The sequence below is a fragment of the Juglans microcarpa x Juglans regia genome, chromosome 3D (genome assembly GCF_004785595.1).
Source record: "Juglans microcarpa x Juglans regia isolate MS1-56 chromosome 3D, Jm3101_v1.0, whole genome shotgun sequence".
Classification (NCBI taxonomy): Eukaryota; Viridiplantae; Streptophyta; class Magnoliopsida; order Fagales; family Juglandaceae; genus Juglans; species Juglans microcarpa x Juglans regia.
Genome location: NC_054598.1, coordinates 9,146,578 through 9,159,644, shown reverse-complemented (window position 1 = coordinate 9,159,644; position 13,067 = coordinate 9,146,578). Strand labels below are relative to the sequence as shown.

Sequence of the window (13,067 nt, the reverse complement as noted above, 5' to 3'; positions counted from 1 at the left end):
TTATATCTGATTTTTTCAATATTCTTATTACGAAGAATTCATCACAGTTCTTGATAACAGTTCTAATTAATGAGGTAAAAACTTAAAAGGCAATTAAATCAAAGAATAATCAATAGTCATTCTATTCATAAGTTGGTGTAAGAATACACTATATATATCATTGACGTGTCACGATTTGATTGGCAAGACTTGAATTTTTTATTTTTTTTTACAAATCAAATCTTGCTAGCTAGCTACCTCAGTGATATGAAATGTGTATCCAACACTCTAGCTTATAAATAGAATGAGTCTTATCCAAGAACTCATAAATTAATTGGGTTCAATGACATGATTATATGATATATATATATATATATATATAGAGAGAGAGAGAGAGAGAGAGAGAGGGGGGGGGGGGGATCAGATGGTGCCTGAAAAGTCAAGTTTGGTTCATATACTTGTATCCACGTCTCTCTACATGATCTGCATGCTTGTCTGTACGCTAAATATAATGTACGCATGCTATAATAAATTTTACGCAATCTTCTCTTCTTCATCATGTGCTATATATACATACGTTGTTGATGGATCCTGATTCCGTAAGAGCACAGAGTACGTACTAAAAACATAAACAAAACGTGAACGGCATGATTGCCAGCTCTCGATCGATTTCTCTTCTACGATGCATGCATATATGGTATCTACAAACACATGACTCATTAACACGAGTGATTGATAATATATTGCGTTCAATTAAATTACCTCAAGAGCTAGCTTTAAGCCAATTTTAGAGTGAAATTTATATTATATAACCTGCGATCTCGTAATTATGATGATCATGAGTATTAGCCATTATTCGACTAAAGAGACAAATTTCATGTACTTGTGACACCTCTCCTCGTTTTTCCATTTAGTTGTCTATTTTCTTCGTGGATTAGGTTCAGTTTCGTTGCCATGCTGCGTGGTGACGAGACACTTGACCTATTTTTTTTCCATAAATACTTATCTGTACTCCTCTTCATGGATTTGGTTCAATTTCGTTAGGAGCTGACGTGGTGAAATATATCTATAATATAATATTAGTTGCAAATGATCCGCAGTCCGCACGATCATGTCTGGCCTCGATCTCTGTTTCTATGTCATGAGTGATGAAAAGCCTTACATATTTTAACTGAGCTAATCTTTTCAATCATATGATGTGAGACAAGATTTCCCTTTGTAATTTTGTCAAAGGAAAAGGACAAAACCGTGTTAGCGGTTACAAATCGATCACCTGCATGTGTAGACGTTAAATTGAGTTTGAGTTAAATTAAAATAAAAATTAAATATTAAATAAAATATTATTTTTTAATATTATTATTATTTTTAAATTTAAAAAAATTAAATTATTTATTATATTTTGTGTTAAAATTTAAGAAAGTTGTAATGATGAGTTGAGATTAGTTGAGATGGGTTTGGAATCCAAATATACATATCTAGCAACGTGTTAGAGCTGACTCATTTGTTTTAGTAATTAATAAAATCTGGAAGAAGTTACGCTCGACAACTCAAGTGAGGTTTGTACAGTGATAAAATGAGATGGGATCAGAATTTAAATTTAAATAAAATATTACTATAATATTATTTTTGTTTTAGAATTTAGACAAAGTTAAATTGTTTATTATATTTTATATGAAAATTTGAAAAAATTGTAACGATTAGATGAGATAAGATGAAATAAATTGAGATGGTTTCAAGACTATCCTTAGATTTGTTAATATTTTTACTCTATATACTATTGCATGTTCTAAAGTTAGTCTTTAGGTTTATATTTTGGTGTATATGTACATGCAAATGTGCGCATGTTTATGAGAACTACTTAGCCTACTCATAATTCTTACGAAAGTAAACTTATAAATATATATGACTTGATGTGATATATCAGATTATAAAATTGATTTTTTTAAAATAATTTAAACTTATCATATTGAGTAGTCAATTTATAAATTTGTGTAGGTCTAATAATTTTCTACGTCTATAGAGTCGGGATGCCTTGAATATGGCACCCACGGCACTGGGCATCAAAGCTCGGAATGGGGATAACTTAGTCAAAGATTATGTGGTTGAGATTCATCATGAACGGTCAAATTAAATAAGTGTTACAAATGAGTAATCAATACTCATGAGCCTTAACTTACTCTCATTAACTGCTTTTCAGGCAATCAAAAGCTATCCAATAATCATTAACTGCCATTAAATTTCTTAACGGTAATAAACTGTCTAACCTTGCTCATTTTGAGTGCAAACATACCTAATTTGCCTTTGCTATAAAGTCTATACACACTATCCGAATTTCATTTTATTTCAGAACTTTGTATTAATTCTATAAAAATAGTGGTAATTAAGAACAATCAAGCTAGTTAATCATTTGTTAGAACTGTCATTCTTTAGGTTATTTTATTTTATTTTATTAGATATATTTTTTAGACTGCATTACATCCTCAAAACTTATTTGCATCAAGAAAATAGTTTATGCGGTTCTGTAATGTGTAAGTTAAGTGCATCTTTTTAAAAAATGTAGATAAATCTAGGAATCATATGAAAAAATTAATTTTTTAATGATAAACGATGTTTTTTTAAAAAGGGAATGTGTCACATGCATACTCTAAACTGTATCTAATATTACTCTTTGAAATAATCGATCAAGAAGATATATACCAGTTGATGAGAATTGGTCGGGGCGTAAATATTATCTATAAAAAAAAGTTGTTTAGTTACGCAACTTGAAGCAATTCTCGTGACACAACTTAAGTTTATATAATATTTCAAAAAAAAAAGAGAGAAAGAGAGAGAAACATAAGTCTATATAAAGACAAGAGAGAAGTTAGACGTAATATCATGAGTTTTGACCTACAATATATTATTGCAGTATGCGCTCCTATCCTTGATCACATACGTACGGCTTAATTTAATAATGCAGGCTGCCAAAATCTGGAGTTGCATGATCAGTCGTTGATAATTTGCACTTACAGCAAGGGAGATTCTTTCAGCTAGCTGCTGCATGCACAATTGATGATCGAGGTTGCTAGGCTCTTTATAACATCTTACTCAAATTTTATTTTTATCTAATATCTATATATTCTTTATTTTCTCGTTTTAAGCAACCAAAGTCATCTTTTCCTGAAACCTTCAATGGCAGCACCTCATGTATTTAATCTGTTAGAAATTATTTCTTTCTTCCACTCAGTGCCCATCTTTTCTTTCAATTATTTCTTAGCTTTGCTCTGGTTGGAATGAAATGGTGATATGCAATTTCCTTTTTTCTTTGATAAATGAACTTCACCTGATCTCCTTTTCTCCTCACTCTTCTCTTTGAGGAGGCAAGTTTGTGATGCAATCACTGGGTGGCAAGCTTTTGCCAGATTCTGTCAGTGATTTCTTGAGGGCTGGTATAGCCAAAGAGATTACACAAAAATAATCTCACAAACTGACATGGTTTCATGTGATCCTTTTGAATTAAATATTGTGGTTTTCTGCTAGCATATAACTGGACAAGATTATTGATTTTTATTTGTAATTTGCTTTCTTGCTCTCCTGATAGCTTTTGGTGGGCTTGGAAAGTTGTTTGAGAGAATATGATGGGAGAGACAGATAGAACTGCGCAGGTTTCAATTGAAATGTCTGACTTGAATAGAATGTTAGCCTCATCCATCAGTGAAAAGCTGCGAGATAACTCACCTACCTTGCTAGTGAGCAGCATTTTCAGAGTCCCTCAGAAACTTCGTCGGCGTAATGAGAATGTTTATGATCCTAACATAGTCTCAATCGGTCCCTATCACCGTGGCACTAAAAGACTAGGTCCCATGGAGAAAATAAAAATGTGGTATCTGGGTTCCCTCCTCAAAAGGTTTCCACTGCCTCCAGATGAAGCTTTGGAGCACATTGTTGAGAGCATCAGAGAGTTGCAGAGGCGTGCACGTGATTGTTATGCAAATCCATTCAAGCTCAACGAAGAAAAGTTCATTGGGATTTTAGTTGTTGATGGCTGCTTTCTCCTTGAGCTCTTTCGGAAAGATGCATACATAGCCCCAAGACACAGAGATGATCCTATATTTAACACGTCCTGGATGTTTGAAAACCTTTATCATGACTTGATTTTGATGGAGAACCAAATTCCCTGGTTTGTTCTCCATCGTTTATCTGAGCTAACAGCATCTACCAGCGAACAGGAACCCGATTTTCTAGTCAAACTTGTTCTCAAGTTCTTCGAGATGATGATGCTGATGACAGTGCCAGCCGAATACAGATTAAATGGCCGCGAAGTCAAGCATATTCTTGACTTGCTGCACAGTTGCTTGCTTTCCTCATCCGGGGGTAGAATTCCTCAAAACACAAACTTGGAGCTGTTTCCTCCAGTGATGGATCTCTTGCAGGCTGGAGTCAAATTCAAGAAGGGAACTCCTGATGACATCTTGAACATCAAGTTCAGTAGGGGATCATTTGAAATCCCTCCCATTAAAATCCGGGGAATTCGGAATCTTTGTTCAGAAATCTTATAGCATATGAGCAGTGTGACCGCCATTGCATGGATCAATTCACGTCTTATGCAGTATTCTTGGACTGCCTCATCAACACCAGCAAGGATGCGGACTTGCTCTGTGATGAAGATATTGTTGTGCATGCCTTGAGCACAGAAGACATTTCCCTTCTCTTCAACAGGCTGTACAATGACACACTCATCTCCGAATTCTATTATGGTGGGATAGCTCGTAATATTAACGAGTATTATAGATCTCAATGGCCTAGATGGAGAGCAACCTTGATGCGTGATTATTTCAGGAATCCATGGTCGATTTCTTCATTCATAGCTGCAATTTTCATACTTATTTTCACCTTTACACAGACTTTGTTTACCATTCTCTCTTATTAATCTGGCCCTTATCCTAGTAATTATTTTTCTGTACAAAGTACAACATTCCAAAGTGATTGAATTTTGTATTGCTTTTTCTCCTAGTTGGTGCGATGATGTTCCATTTGTTAAATGATTTATGCTTTATCCAGTGAATTATTAAGACTTTGAAGGATCATATCTTGAAAACCATCCTAATTAGGTCATTGTTACTGTGATCATATATAATAGACCGTCCTCCAATTCAACAGAATTTCATGTTCCCTACCAAATTGAACAAAAAAAAAAAAATAGAATGCACTGGTGGCCTTGACCAATTCGTTATCCACACCTGGAAATGGCATGTTTGCAATTTAATTTGCAGAACAAAGTTCAGAGTTTTATTGGAGATGATTTTAAATCCATTAAGAATGACACTGTTTCCAACATCAAATAGAGAACCGTTCTCTTTTAGCATTTTGCAGGCACCACAGGGTACAACACTTCAAGATTCCTAAGATGATCCCATATTCTACTTCCATATCACTTTATTTTTTCTTGTACCTGCCAATACCCCACAAGAAAACTCATGAGATTCATCACTACTATTTAATCAATATGCTCTATCTGTACTTGTAATAAAGTGTTGCGTAAATTAAATCATAAACACCCCTGTAAAAGACCCTATATATGAGACATGTATACATTAATCAACCTGGTGAAATGGAGTAGAGATGAACGACAGATACAAGACAATCTATGAGCATAAAAAACAATATAATATCCATGTTATTGAGGCAACTTTAACAGTGATCTCAAACTAGCTTTAAAAATAATTCATATCTGCAGGCTAGAAAGAAACCACAAAACTGGAATCATGTAAATATTTCCAATGCATGCAGTTAAGCTGTGAAAAATAATTAACATGAAGGCAAGAGATCTCACCACTTGGATTCTGCGCCACCAATCGGGTGCGCAATGCATCATAGTGTCCATATCCATGATAAAGAACACGGATAGGGTTATCCTTGCCATACTCCTGACCATACTCAGCTATGATTTTGAGGATACCAGATTTCTTGTCCTTCATGTAAACAGTGATTGGCATCCTACAAATGTAAAATTTTATAAGATAATGCAATGCCAAAAACCCATAAACACTGGGCAATCTGGTACAGATCATTTTCTACCGGCCTCTATGAGAACACCCCTGGCCACACTCTAGTTATTGGAATTTTAGTAAGTAGCAAGCAAGCATGAGCGAACTATATAATTGAGGAAGAGTTTTAGAGATAAGAAAAAAGGACTTACTGTAGGACATGGGAGGCCATCAGCAACTCAGGCTCTCCTCCCCAAATGTGAGGCTGTCGCATCTCTCCAACATAGTTGTCAAAATCACCTTCAAGAAACCTGCCAGTGAATTGAAGACTTGAAAACTTGCATGAGGGTTGAAGTTTATTTCAATTGCTACAACAGGAAGTAAATCATCAGGTTTGGTGGATTCCATGATGTAAAAGTCTCCAATTATAATAGTATGGTATAAACATGGGAGTCCTCTTCTTAAAACAAAAGGGCTGTCCACTTAAACCGCCTCCAACAGTCAAATCTCCCTACTGTATTTTGGGGCCAATTGAAAATGAAGCAACAGTGTAATCCCACCAGGCACCAAGTGTTCTCAAGAAAACTTACCATTCGGTTTCTGCTCTCCTCTTAACGAACTCATCTGCAACCTGTCCAAACCATTTAATGTTATGAGTCACATAAAAATTTGATTTGGGGGCATGAGCACCGAAGAAAGTGATTAGGCAGGAAACACAGAAAGGTACTAAAAGCAGAGAAAAAAAAAAAAGGAATCTAATTTTAGCTTCTGCTCTCTTCAAAACTGGGCGTGCCGGTTTGCAAGCAGTCTCTGTCCAAAAGATATGCTTGGTAATCGGAACAATTCAACCAAGTTTACAGTAGTTTTTATGTGAAATAGATGTTGCTCAGACACCATATTAAACAGTTCAACAATGAAGCAAAAGCAGTAAAAGTCGAAACATGAATATAAAGCATCAGTCTCCTTGTAAAATTAAGAAAAACTTGAGTTTATTTTGTACTTTAGCTCTGAGCTCATCTGCAAGTTCTTTCTGACGGCTATCATTTGAAGTTGGCTTCCCTGATCTCAGGCAAGCACCATGAACTACAGACCGGAACAAACATCTTCCATCTCCAGGTATGCCTTGACCAATCAAACACATAACATGTTAATATATTCTTTAAATCAAGCAATAAATTTCACAGCTAGCTAACATTGATTCAACGTTCGCAGTGCAAACAAATTGATTTCATTCCATTGATAAGTTTAGCAAATGAACAAAAGGGAGGATTCTTATTGAGATGCCACCTTTCAAATCCTACGCTAACAACGCATGTCTTCTTATTTTGAGTTGGCAATTGCATACCCAATCTATGCAATTGCATTCATTTTCCATGATTTACACTTTCACCATGTTCTTAGCACCTCAATGAAGATTACAATTAATTTTTTTTTTATAAGTTACAATTAATTAATGCTCACTTGTTTCAATATAAAATGAAATAAGAAAAATTAGTATGGCAAATGGGTGAGGCAGCTCATAAAAAAAAGAGTACGTAGTATGACTACCGAGTTATAGGCATCATATCCAAGTACCAATAATATGAATCTCCAAAAGTACATAACAAAAGGAAATAATAAAAAAATTTATTTCCTATAATTCTAAAGAACTGCAGAATTGTTGCAAAAAGATAATTCTATTCGGAACTAAAAGGAGAATCATTAATTACGAACACATTTGCTGAGAGTCTTGAAATTAAGAAAGGAAAATTTTGAAAACACGGAGAGAGAGAGAGAGAGAGAGACAAACCTAGGCCATAATCCATGGTAATGATCACAACAACTTCTCAAACGTCAAAAAAAGAAATCACACTCCCTAACCAGAAAACAAAGATCATTAACTAAATAACAAAACTTGAACTTGCACGGAAAGCATCAAAACAAAGCCAACCGTAAGAAGAAAAGCACAGAAACTACTTGTCCACCAAGTAGTTTAAACTCCTTTTGTTTCTTTTTCGTTCTTACCTAAGCGAAGGGTTTTAACATAAGATCACGAACACGAAACAGGAACAGACAACACACACAAATCATTAGAAATACAGGCGGGTCGTTACCGAGAGAAGTTTCTGGTTTCGGCTTCTTTCGGGCATATGATAAGGAGAAAACCATGCCCAATCAGAAGAATAAGCACGAGCCCTTGTAAAATGATGTGAAGCTGCAAAGTTAGCTGTGAGCGAGACTGATGGGTCATTCTAGGGGTGATAGGAGTGCCACCCGTCCATAGCTTTCTGGGTTGTGGTCCTAAAGCTACCATCGAAGAATCGAATTCCATTCTTTTGACAGAGAAGCTTGGGTTGGACATTTTGGGTGGAATAATTATTTTCAAATGCATCGAAAAAATATTATTTATATATTGGATTTTGCACGACGATTCATGTATCTTTGTATATGTTCGTAAATGCTTTTTCTTTTTTTTTTACTTTTTAGAGCATCTTTGTTGACTTGATCAAATTCATTTTTAAAATTTAGTAAATATCATATTTTTTTATATTTATCTATTTCATTTAAATTTAATCCCACATTGAATTATCTATTCACTTTCTATATAATAATAAAATATTATTAATTTAATTATTTTTTTATTTAATTTATTTTTATCACATTTTGTATATCTACCAATTAAATGTTAATAATAATTATATTTTAATTAAATTAATATTAAAAAAATTATATTTTCAAAAGTCATTTAATGCTAATAACAAAAAATATTTAATTAAACTTATTTAAAATTCTATCTAAATTTCTTAATTACAAACCAAATAGTATTTTTGCTTAGAATGAGAAATTAATATTTTAATATTTGTTTGGAGTGAGAAATTAATATTTTAATATTTGGTGAATTAATTGTGATTCTCTATATTTGGCCAACTAGTGTAGCAAAAAGTCTAAATTATTTTAAATTTATCCAATTCAATGTGCCCAATAAAAGTTATATAACTGATCATTTAGTGTTCGAATAATATAGTTCATTAAATTCACGAATTCTTATCAATTGCACTTTTCCAGTTTCCTTGCTAATAGAAAGAAAAGCATGCACTATGATCATTTACGTTTTATGCGATTATTTGAAAAGCGTCTTTTGACGCAGAAGCTTGCAGTTCGAATCTTCCTTAATCCTTTCCCTTCTCTTTTTTGGGACCAACTTTCTCATCGGAAAAGGGAAAAAAATAATCGGTATCAACTCGTGTTATAATAGTAGATAAACCTCATTCAATTAAACACACAGACGGCATGGCATTTTATCAAGCACCTCACTTGCGAAGGAAAGAGAGACCCACAAGAAAAATTTGCGAATGGAATTTGGAACGGGGGCCGCGCGAACGCAGGCCCCCACTACCACAAATTATGACGTAGGCTCTGCCACTTTGGGCAGACCTTAGGGCAGCACCCTCCGAGAGTGCAATGGAGGTCACTGACCTAGGCCATGGGCCTTCTTGATCACCCATTGACCCCGTCCAGGTAAGTATGTTCTATAGGACCCGTGCTTTCCCTTATATATGAGTGCCTTGGCGTGCTCCTTCTTGCTCCTTTTTAATGTGGGATAATTATATCGGCAGTGCTACTCCCACCGGGAGGAGCCATCCAACGTCCAAAAAACTTTTTTTTTTGTTTTTTTTTTTTAAATATTTTTTTAAACTCCTTAACATTTGCCAGAAAAAAATAAATTACAAACTCAATAAAAAATATTTCCTTAATTATTAAATAAAAAATAAAATTAAAACGATGAGTTTTATAGGCGAGAGTAGTTTTTATTAAAAAATTCTACTCATCATCTCAATACCACACACCATATATGATTTTTTTTATTTTTTATTTTTTTTTATTTTTGTTAGCATGAATAGAAGAACTTAGTTAGTTTAGCAAGAATAAAATCAAAATAAAATAAAATAAAATAAAAATAAATATAATATATGGTGCGTGAGACGATAGTAGCAAAGCTATTACTTATTATATAAATGACTTCTTTGGCTAAGCTTTTTTTTTTTCATTGCCTTTTCAGAGAGGAGGAAAGTAAAGTACCCAGGTCTCAAAGTCAAAGGTCAATTAGCTTGTTGTCTACGAGAATTGCTAAGGAAGTTTTTCTCTCTCTCTCTTTTTTTTTTTTTTTTTGAGTAAAGATATTCATATAATATATTTTATAATATATGTTGTAAAATAAGAGTATTTTTATAAAATGATATTAATTTTATAAGGTAGTTTGCAAAAATACTCCTCCTTTTAAAATGTTATTATATAAAGTGTTGTGAAAAATGATACATATTCATTTTTTTTCAATTGTAACTAGCCTCTGATGCTACTGTTAGTTATGTTAGTTACACGTTATTTTATGTTAATATGAATTCGTCCTACATCAATTAAGGGATTATGAAATGATAATTGCTGTTTTATTTATGAAAAAATGACAATCAACATTCTATTGTGAAATTAAATAATTAGTAAATAAAAAAAATATGACAAATAGTTTTTAAATTATTTAAGGTCACATCCAAAGATAAAAAGAAGACGATAGAATAGAAGGATTATGATCAGTTTCAATATAGAAACAATTTCATTTCATCTCATCTCATCATTACAATTTTTTTAAATTTTTATACAAAATATAATAAACAATTCAACTTTTTTAAATCTTAAATCAATAATAATATAAAAAAATAATATTTTATTTAACTTTCAATTTTCAACTAAATTCATTATCTCACTGTCCAAAACGGGGCCTATCTCAGCTCACGTGTATTTGACTTGGCTTGAAAATTTTGGTGTAAGCTTTCTAAATGCTAACATTTGAAGCTTCAAATGGAAGGCTCATCCCCTTGTTTTCTTTCTATAAAGCCCTCTACCCAGAATTGTTAACTCACCAAGCAAGTGAGGAAGTCCACAAGCAAAAAAAAAAGCATTCCCTGATTCAAACAGTTTCCCAACATATCTTTACATCACCATGTCGTTTCTAACAAGCATGCCTTCAACAACATCTATTCTATCAACATATGCCTCCTTCTCTGCATTCGCAATGCTGGTCCGGAGTATGATCGGCGAGGTCAAGACCATGAGCAGCCAACTCATACCCCAACAACTCCAAGAGAAACTCTACTCCAGGCTTGGACGCCTTTTCGGTACTCTCTCTCCTCAAATGATTCTCATCATCGATGAATATAATGGGCTTTCCGTAAATGAAGTATACCAGAATTCTGAAGTCTATTTAAGCACAAGAATCACCCCCACGATCGAAAAGCTGAAAGTTTCTAAGGCCCCGCGTGAGAAGTGCCTCTCCATCACCCTCAACAGAGGAGAGCAGATTCAAGACATATTCGAGGGAATCCATTTCACATGGGAATTCGTTTGTACTGAATCCCAGAAATCTTATTATGATTGTGAAAGCTATACCGAATCAACAGAAAAGTCTGAACGCAGGTCACTTCATCTCAGTTTCCCCAAGAAATACAAGGAGAAGGCACTCAGCACTTACCTGCCATATGTAGTGGACAGAGCAAAAGATATAAAGGAAGAAAACAAGGTGGTGAAACTCTATTCACTGGGAAGCTTCAATGGAGAATATGATGGGGGCCCATGGGGATCAGTCAATCTTGACCACCCATCCACTTTTGACACACTGGCTATGGATCCAAAGCTGAAGAAGGAGCTAATGGATGACTTGGACAGGTTTGTGAAGAGGAAGGAATTCTACAGGAGAGTGGGAAAGGCATGGAAACGTGGGTATCTGCTATATGGCCCTCCTGGTACAGGCAAGTCAAGCTTGATAGCTGCCATGGCTAATTACCTGAAATTTGACATCTATGATTTGGAGCTTACAAATCTAGGTAGCAATTCAGAGCTCAGGAGACTTTTAGTCTCTACTGCAAATCGATCTATTCTTGTCATTGAGGATATTGACTGTAGCATTGAGTTACAGGACCGACAGTATGGAGAATTCAATCAAACCGACAGCAAGGTGAGTTTATATATTTGTAACTCCTCTTTCATCACTTCAAAATACCCAGCAAAACATCTAGGATCAACCATGGTAGTAATTTATTGAACTATTCACTCTAATTGACAGCTAACACTATCCGGGCTGCTAAATTTTATTGATGGACTGTGGTCAAGCTGTGGAGATGAGAGAATAATAGTGTTCACAACCAACCACAAAGACAGACTAGACCCTGCATTGTTGAGACCAGGCCGCATGGACATGCACATCCACATGTCCTATTGCACTCCATGCGGGTTCGAGATCCTTGCTTCCAACTACCTCAGGATCCAAAGTCACTGCCTTTTCAATGAAATTCAAGGGCTAATAGAGGAGGTGGAGGTCACCCCAGCAGAGGTTGCAGAAGAGCTGATGAAGAATGAAGACCCTGATCTTTCCCTTGCAGGACTGGTTGCATCCCTCCATCAGAAGCAGCAGATGAAATGTGTTGAAGAATCCAAATTCGAAGGAGGAGGAGCAGTAAATGAAGAAGACAAACGAAGCCCGAAAATGGAGGAAGCAGGTAAGAAGAAGTCGAGGAAAGCGAGGAGAGGTAAAGGCAAGCGATGAAAGGCATATTATATAAATATATATATACATACGGAAAACTGTTCGTACGATTTGAGCTGTCTCTCACTCGTCTTTGTTACAGATTGCCTTATGATGAGTGATATACTATGCTTTTTATAAAATAAATCCGTCTTTGCATATGGAACATGTCTCTCATACTGATCCACATAGCAAGCACTCCATAATTCTTGAAATTTTCGTTAGTAGCCCATGAACATCAGTCTCAGAGACTGATATTCTAGACGTGACCGAACCCAGCAATCAACAATGTGTCCCAAGACATTTTATCAAACAGAATACCTGCAAATTTAAAAAAGGCTACATCTGACACTCCGTAATGGCTAAGCGTCCACTAGCAAGAGATAAGTTTTGAACTAGAAATGCAACAGGGGCCGCGCGAACGCAGGCCCCCGCTATCACAAATTATGACGTAGGCTCTGCCACTTTGGGCAGACCTTAGGGCAGCACCCCTCCGACAGTGCAATGGAGGTCACTGACCTAGGCCATGGGCCTTCTTGATCACCCATCGACCCCGTCCAGGTAAGTAT

General features: G+C 35.1%; 2 protein-coding genes, 2 non-coding genes and 1 pseudogene across 6 annotated transcripts; 2 read left to right on the top strand and 3 right to left on the bottom strand.

The window, feature by feature from the left end:
- Window positions 1–2,802: 2,802 nt before the first annotated feature.
- Window positions 2,803–5,030, top strand: LOC121256171 (annotated as a pseudogene).
- A 152-nt stretch (window positions 5,031–5,182) lies between these two features.
- Window positions 5,183–8,186, bottom strand: LOC121256172 (OVARIAN TUMOR DOMAIN-containing deubiquitinating enzyme 4-like). 3 transcript variants are annotated; one of them, XM_041156841.1, is made up of 7 exons: window positions 8,039–8,170; window positions 7,735–7,800; window positions 6,946–7,067; window positions 6,536–6,576; window positions 6,158–6,256; window positions 5,792–5,955; window positions 5,183–5,410 (listed from the first exon to the last, which is right to left on the bottom strand). In XM_041156841.1, the coding sequence occupies exons 2-7, from the start codon at window positions 7,748–7,750 to the stop codon at window positions 5,379–5,381; spliced, it is 474 nt and encodes a 157-aa protein (XP_041012775.1). In that variant the 5' UTR covers window positions 7,751–7,800; window positions 8,039–8,170; the 3' UTR covers window positions 5,183–5,378. The 3 variants fall into 3 exon arrangements, with proteins under 3 accessions (XP_041012775.1, XP_041012776.1, XP_041012774.1); XM_041156842.1 differs by having other exon boundaries at window positions 7,950–8,084; XM_041156840.1 differs by lacking the exon at window positions 7,735–7,800 and having other exon boundaries at window positions 8,039–8,186.
- Window positions 8,187–9,289: 1,103 nt separating this feature from the next.
- Window positions 9,290–9,451, bottom strand: LOC121256818. The gene has a single exon (XR_005939108.1). It is a non-coding gene; the product is annotated as a U1 spliceosomal RNA (small nuclear RNA).
- Window positions 9,452–10,857: 1,406 nt separating this feature from the next.
- On the top strand, window positions 10,858–12,645 carry LOC121254971 (AAA-ATPase At3g50940-like). Its single transcript, XM_041155230.1, has 2 exons — window positions 10,858–11,931; window positions 12,040–12,645. The coding sequence occupies exons 1-2, from the start codon at window positions 10,921–10,923 to the stop codon at window positions 12,517–12,519; spliced, it is 1,491 nt and encodes a 496-aa protein (XP_041011164.1). The 5' UTR covers window positions 10,858–10,920; the 3' UTR covers window positions 12,520–12,645.
- A 259-nt stretch (window positions 12,646–12,904) lies between these two features.
- Window positions 12,905–13,067, bottom strand: LOC121256831. The gene has a single exon (XR_005939119.1). It is a non-coding gene; the product is annotated as a U1 spliceosomal RNA (small nuclear RNA).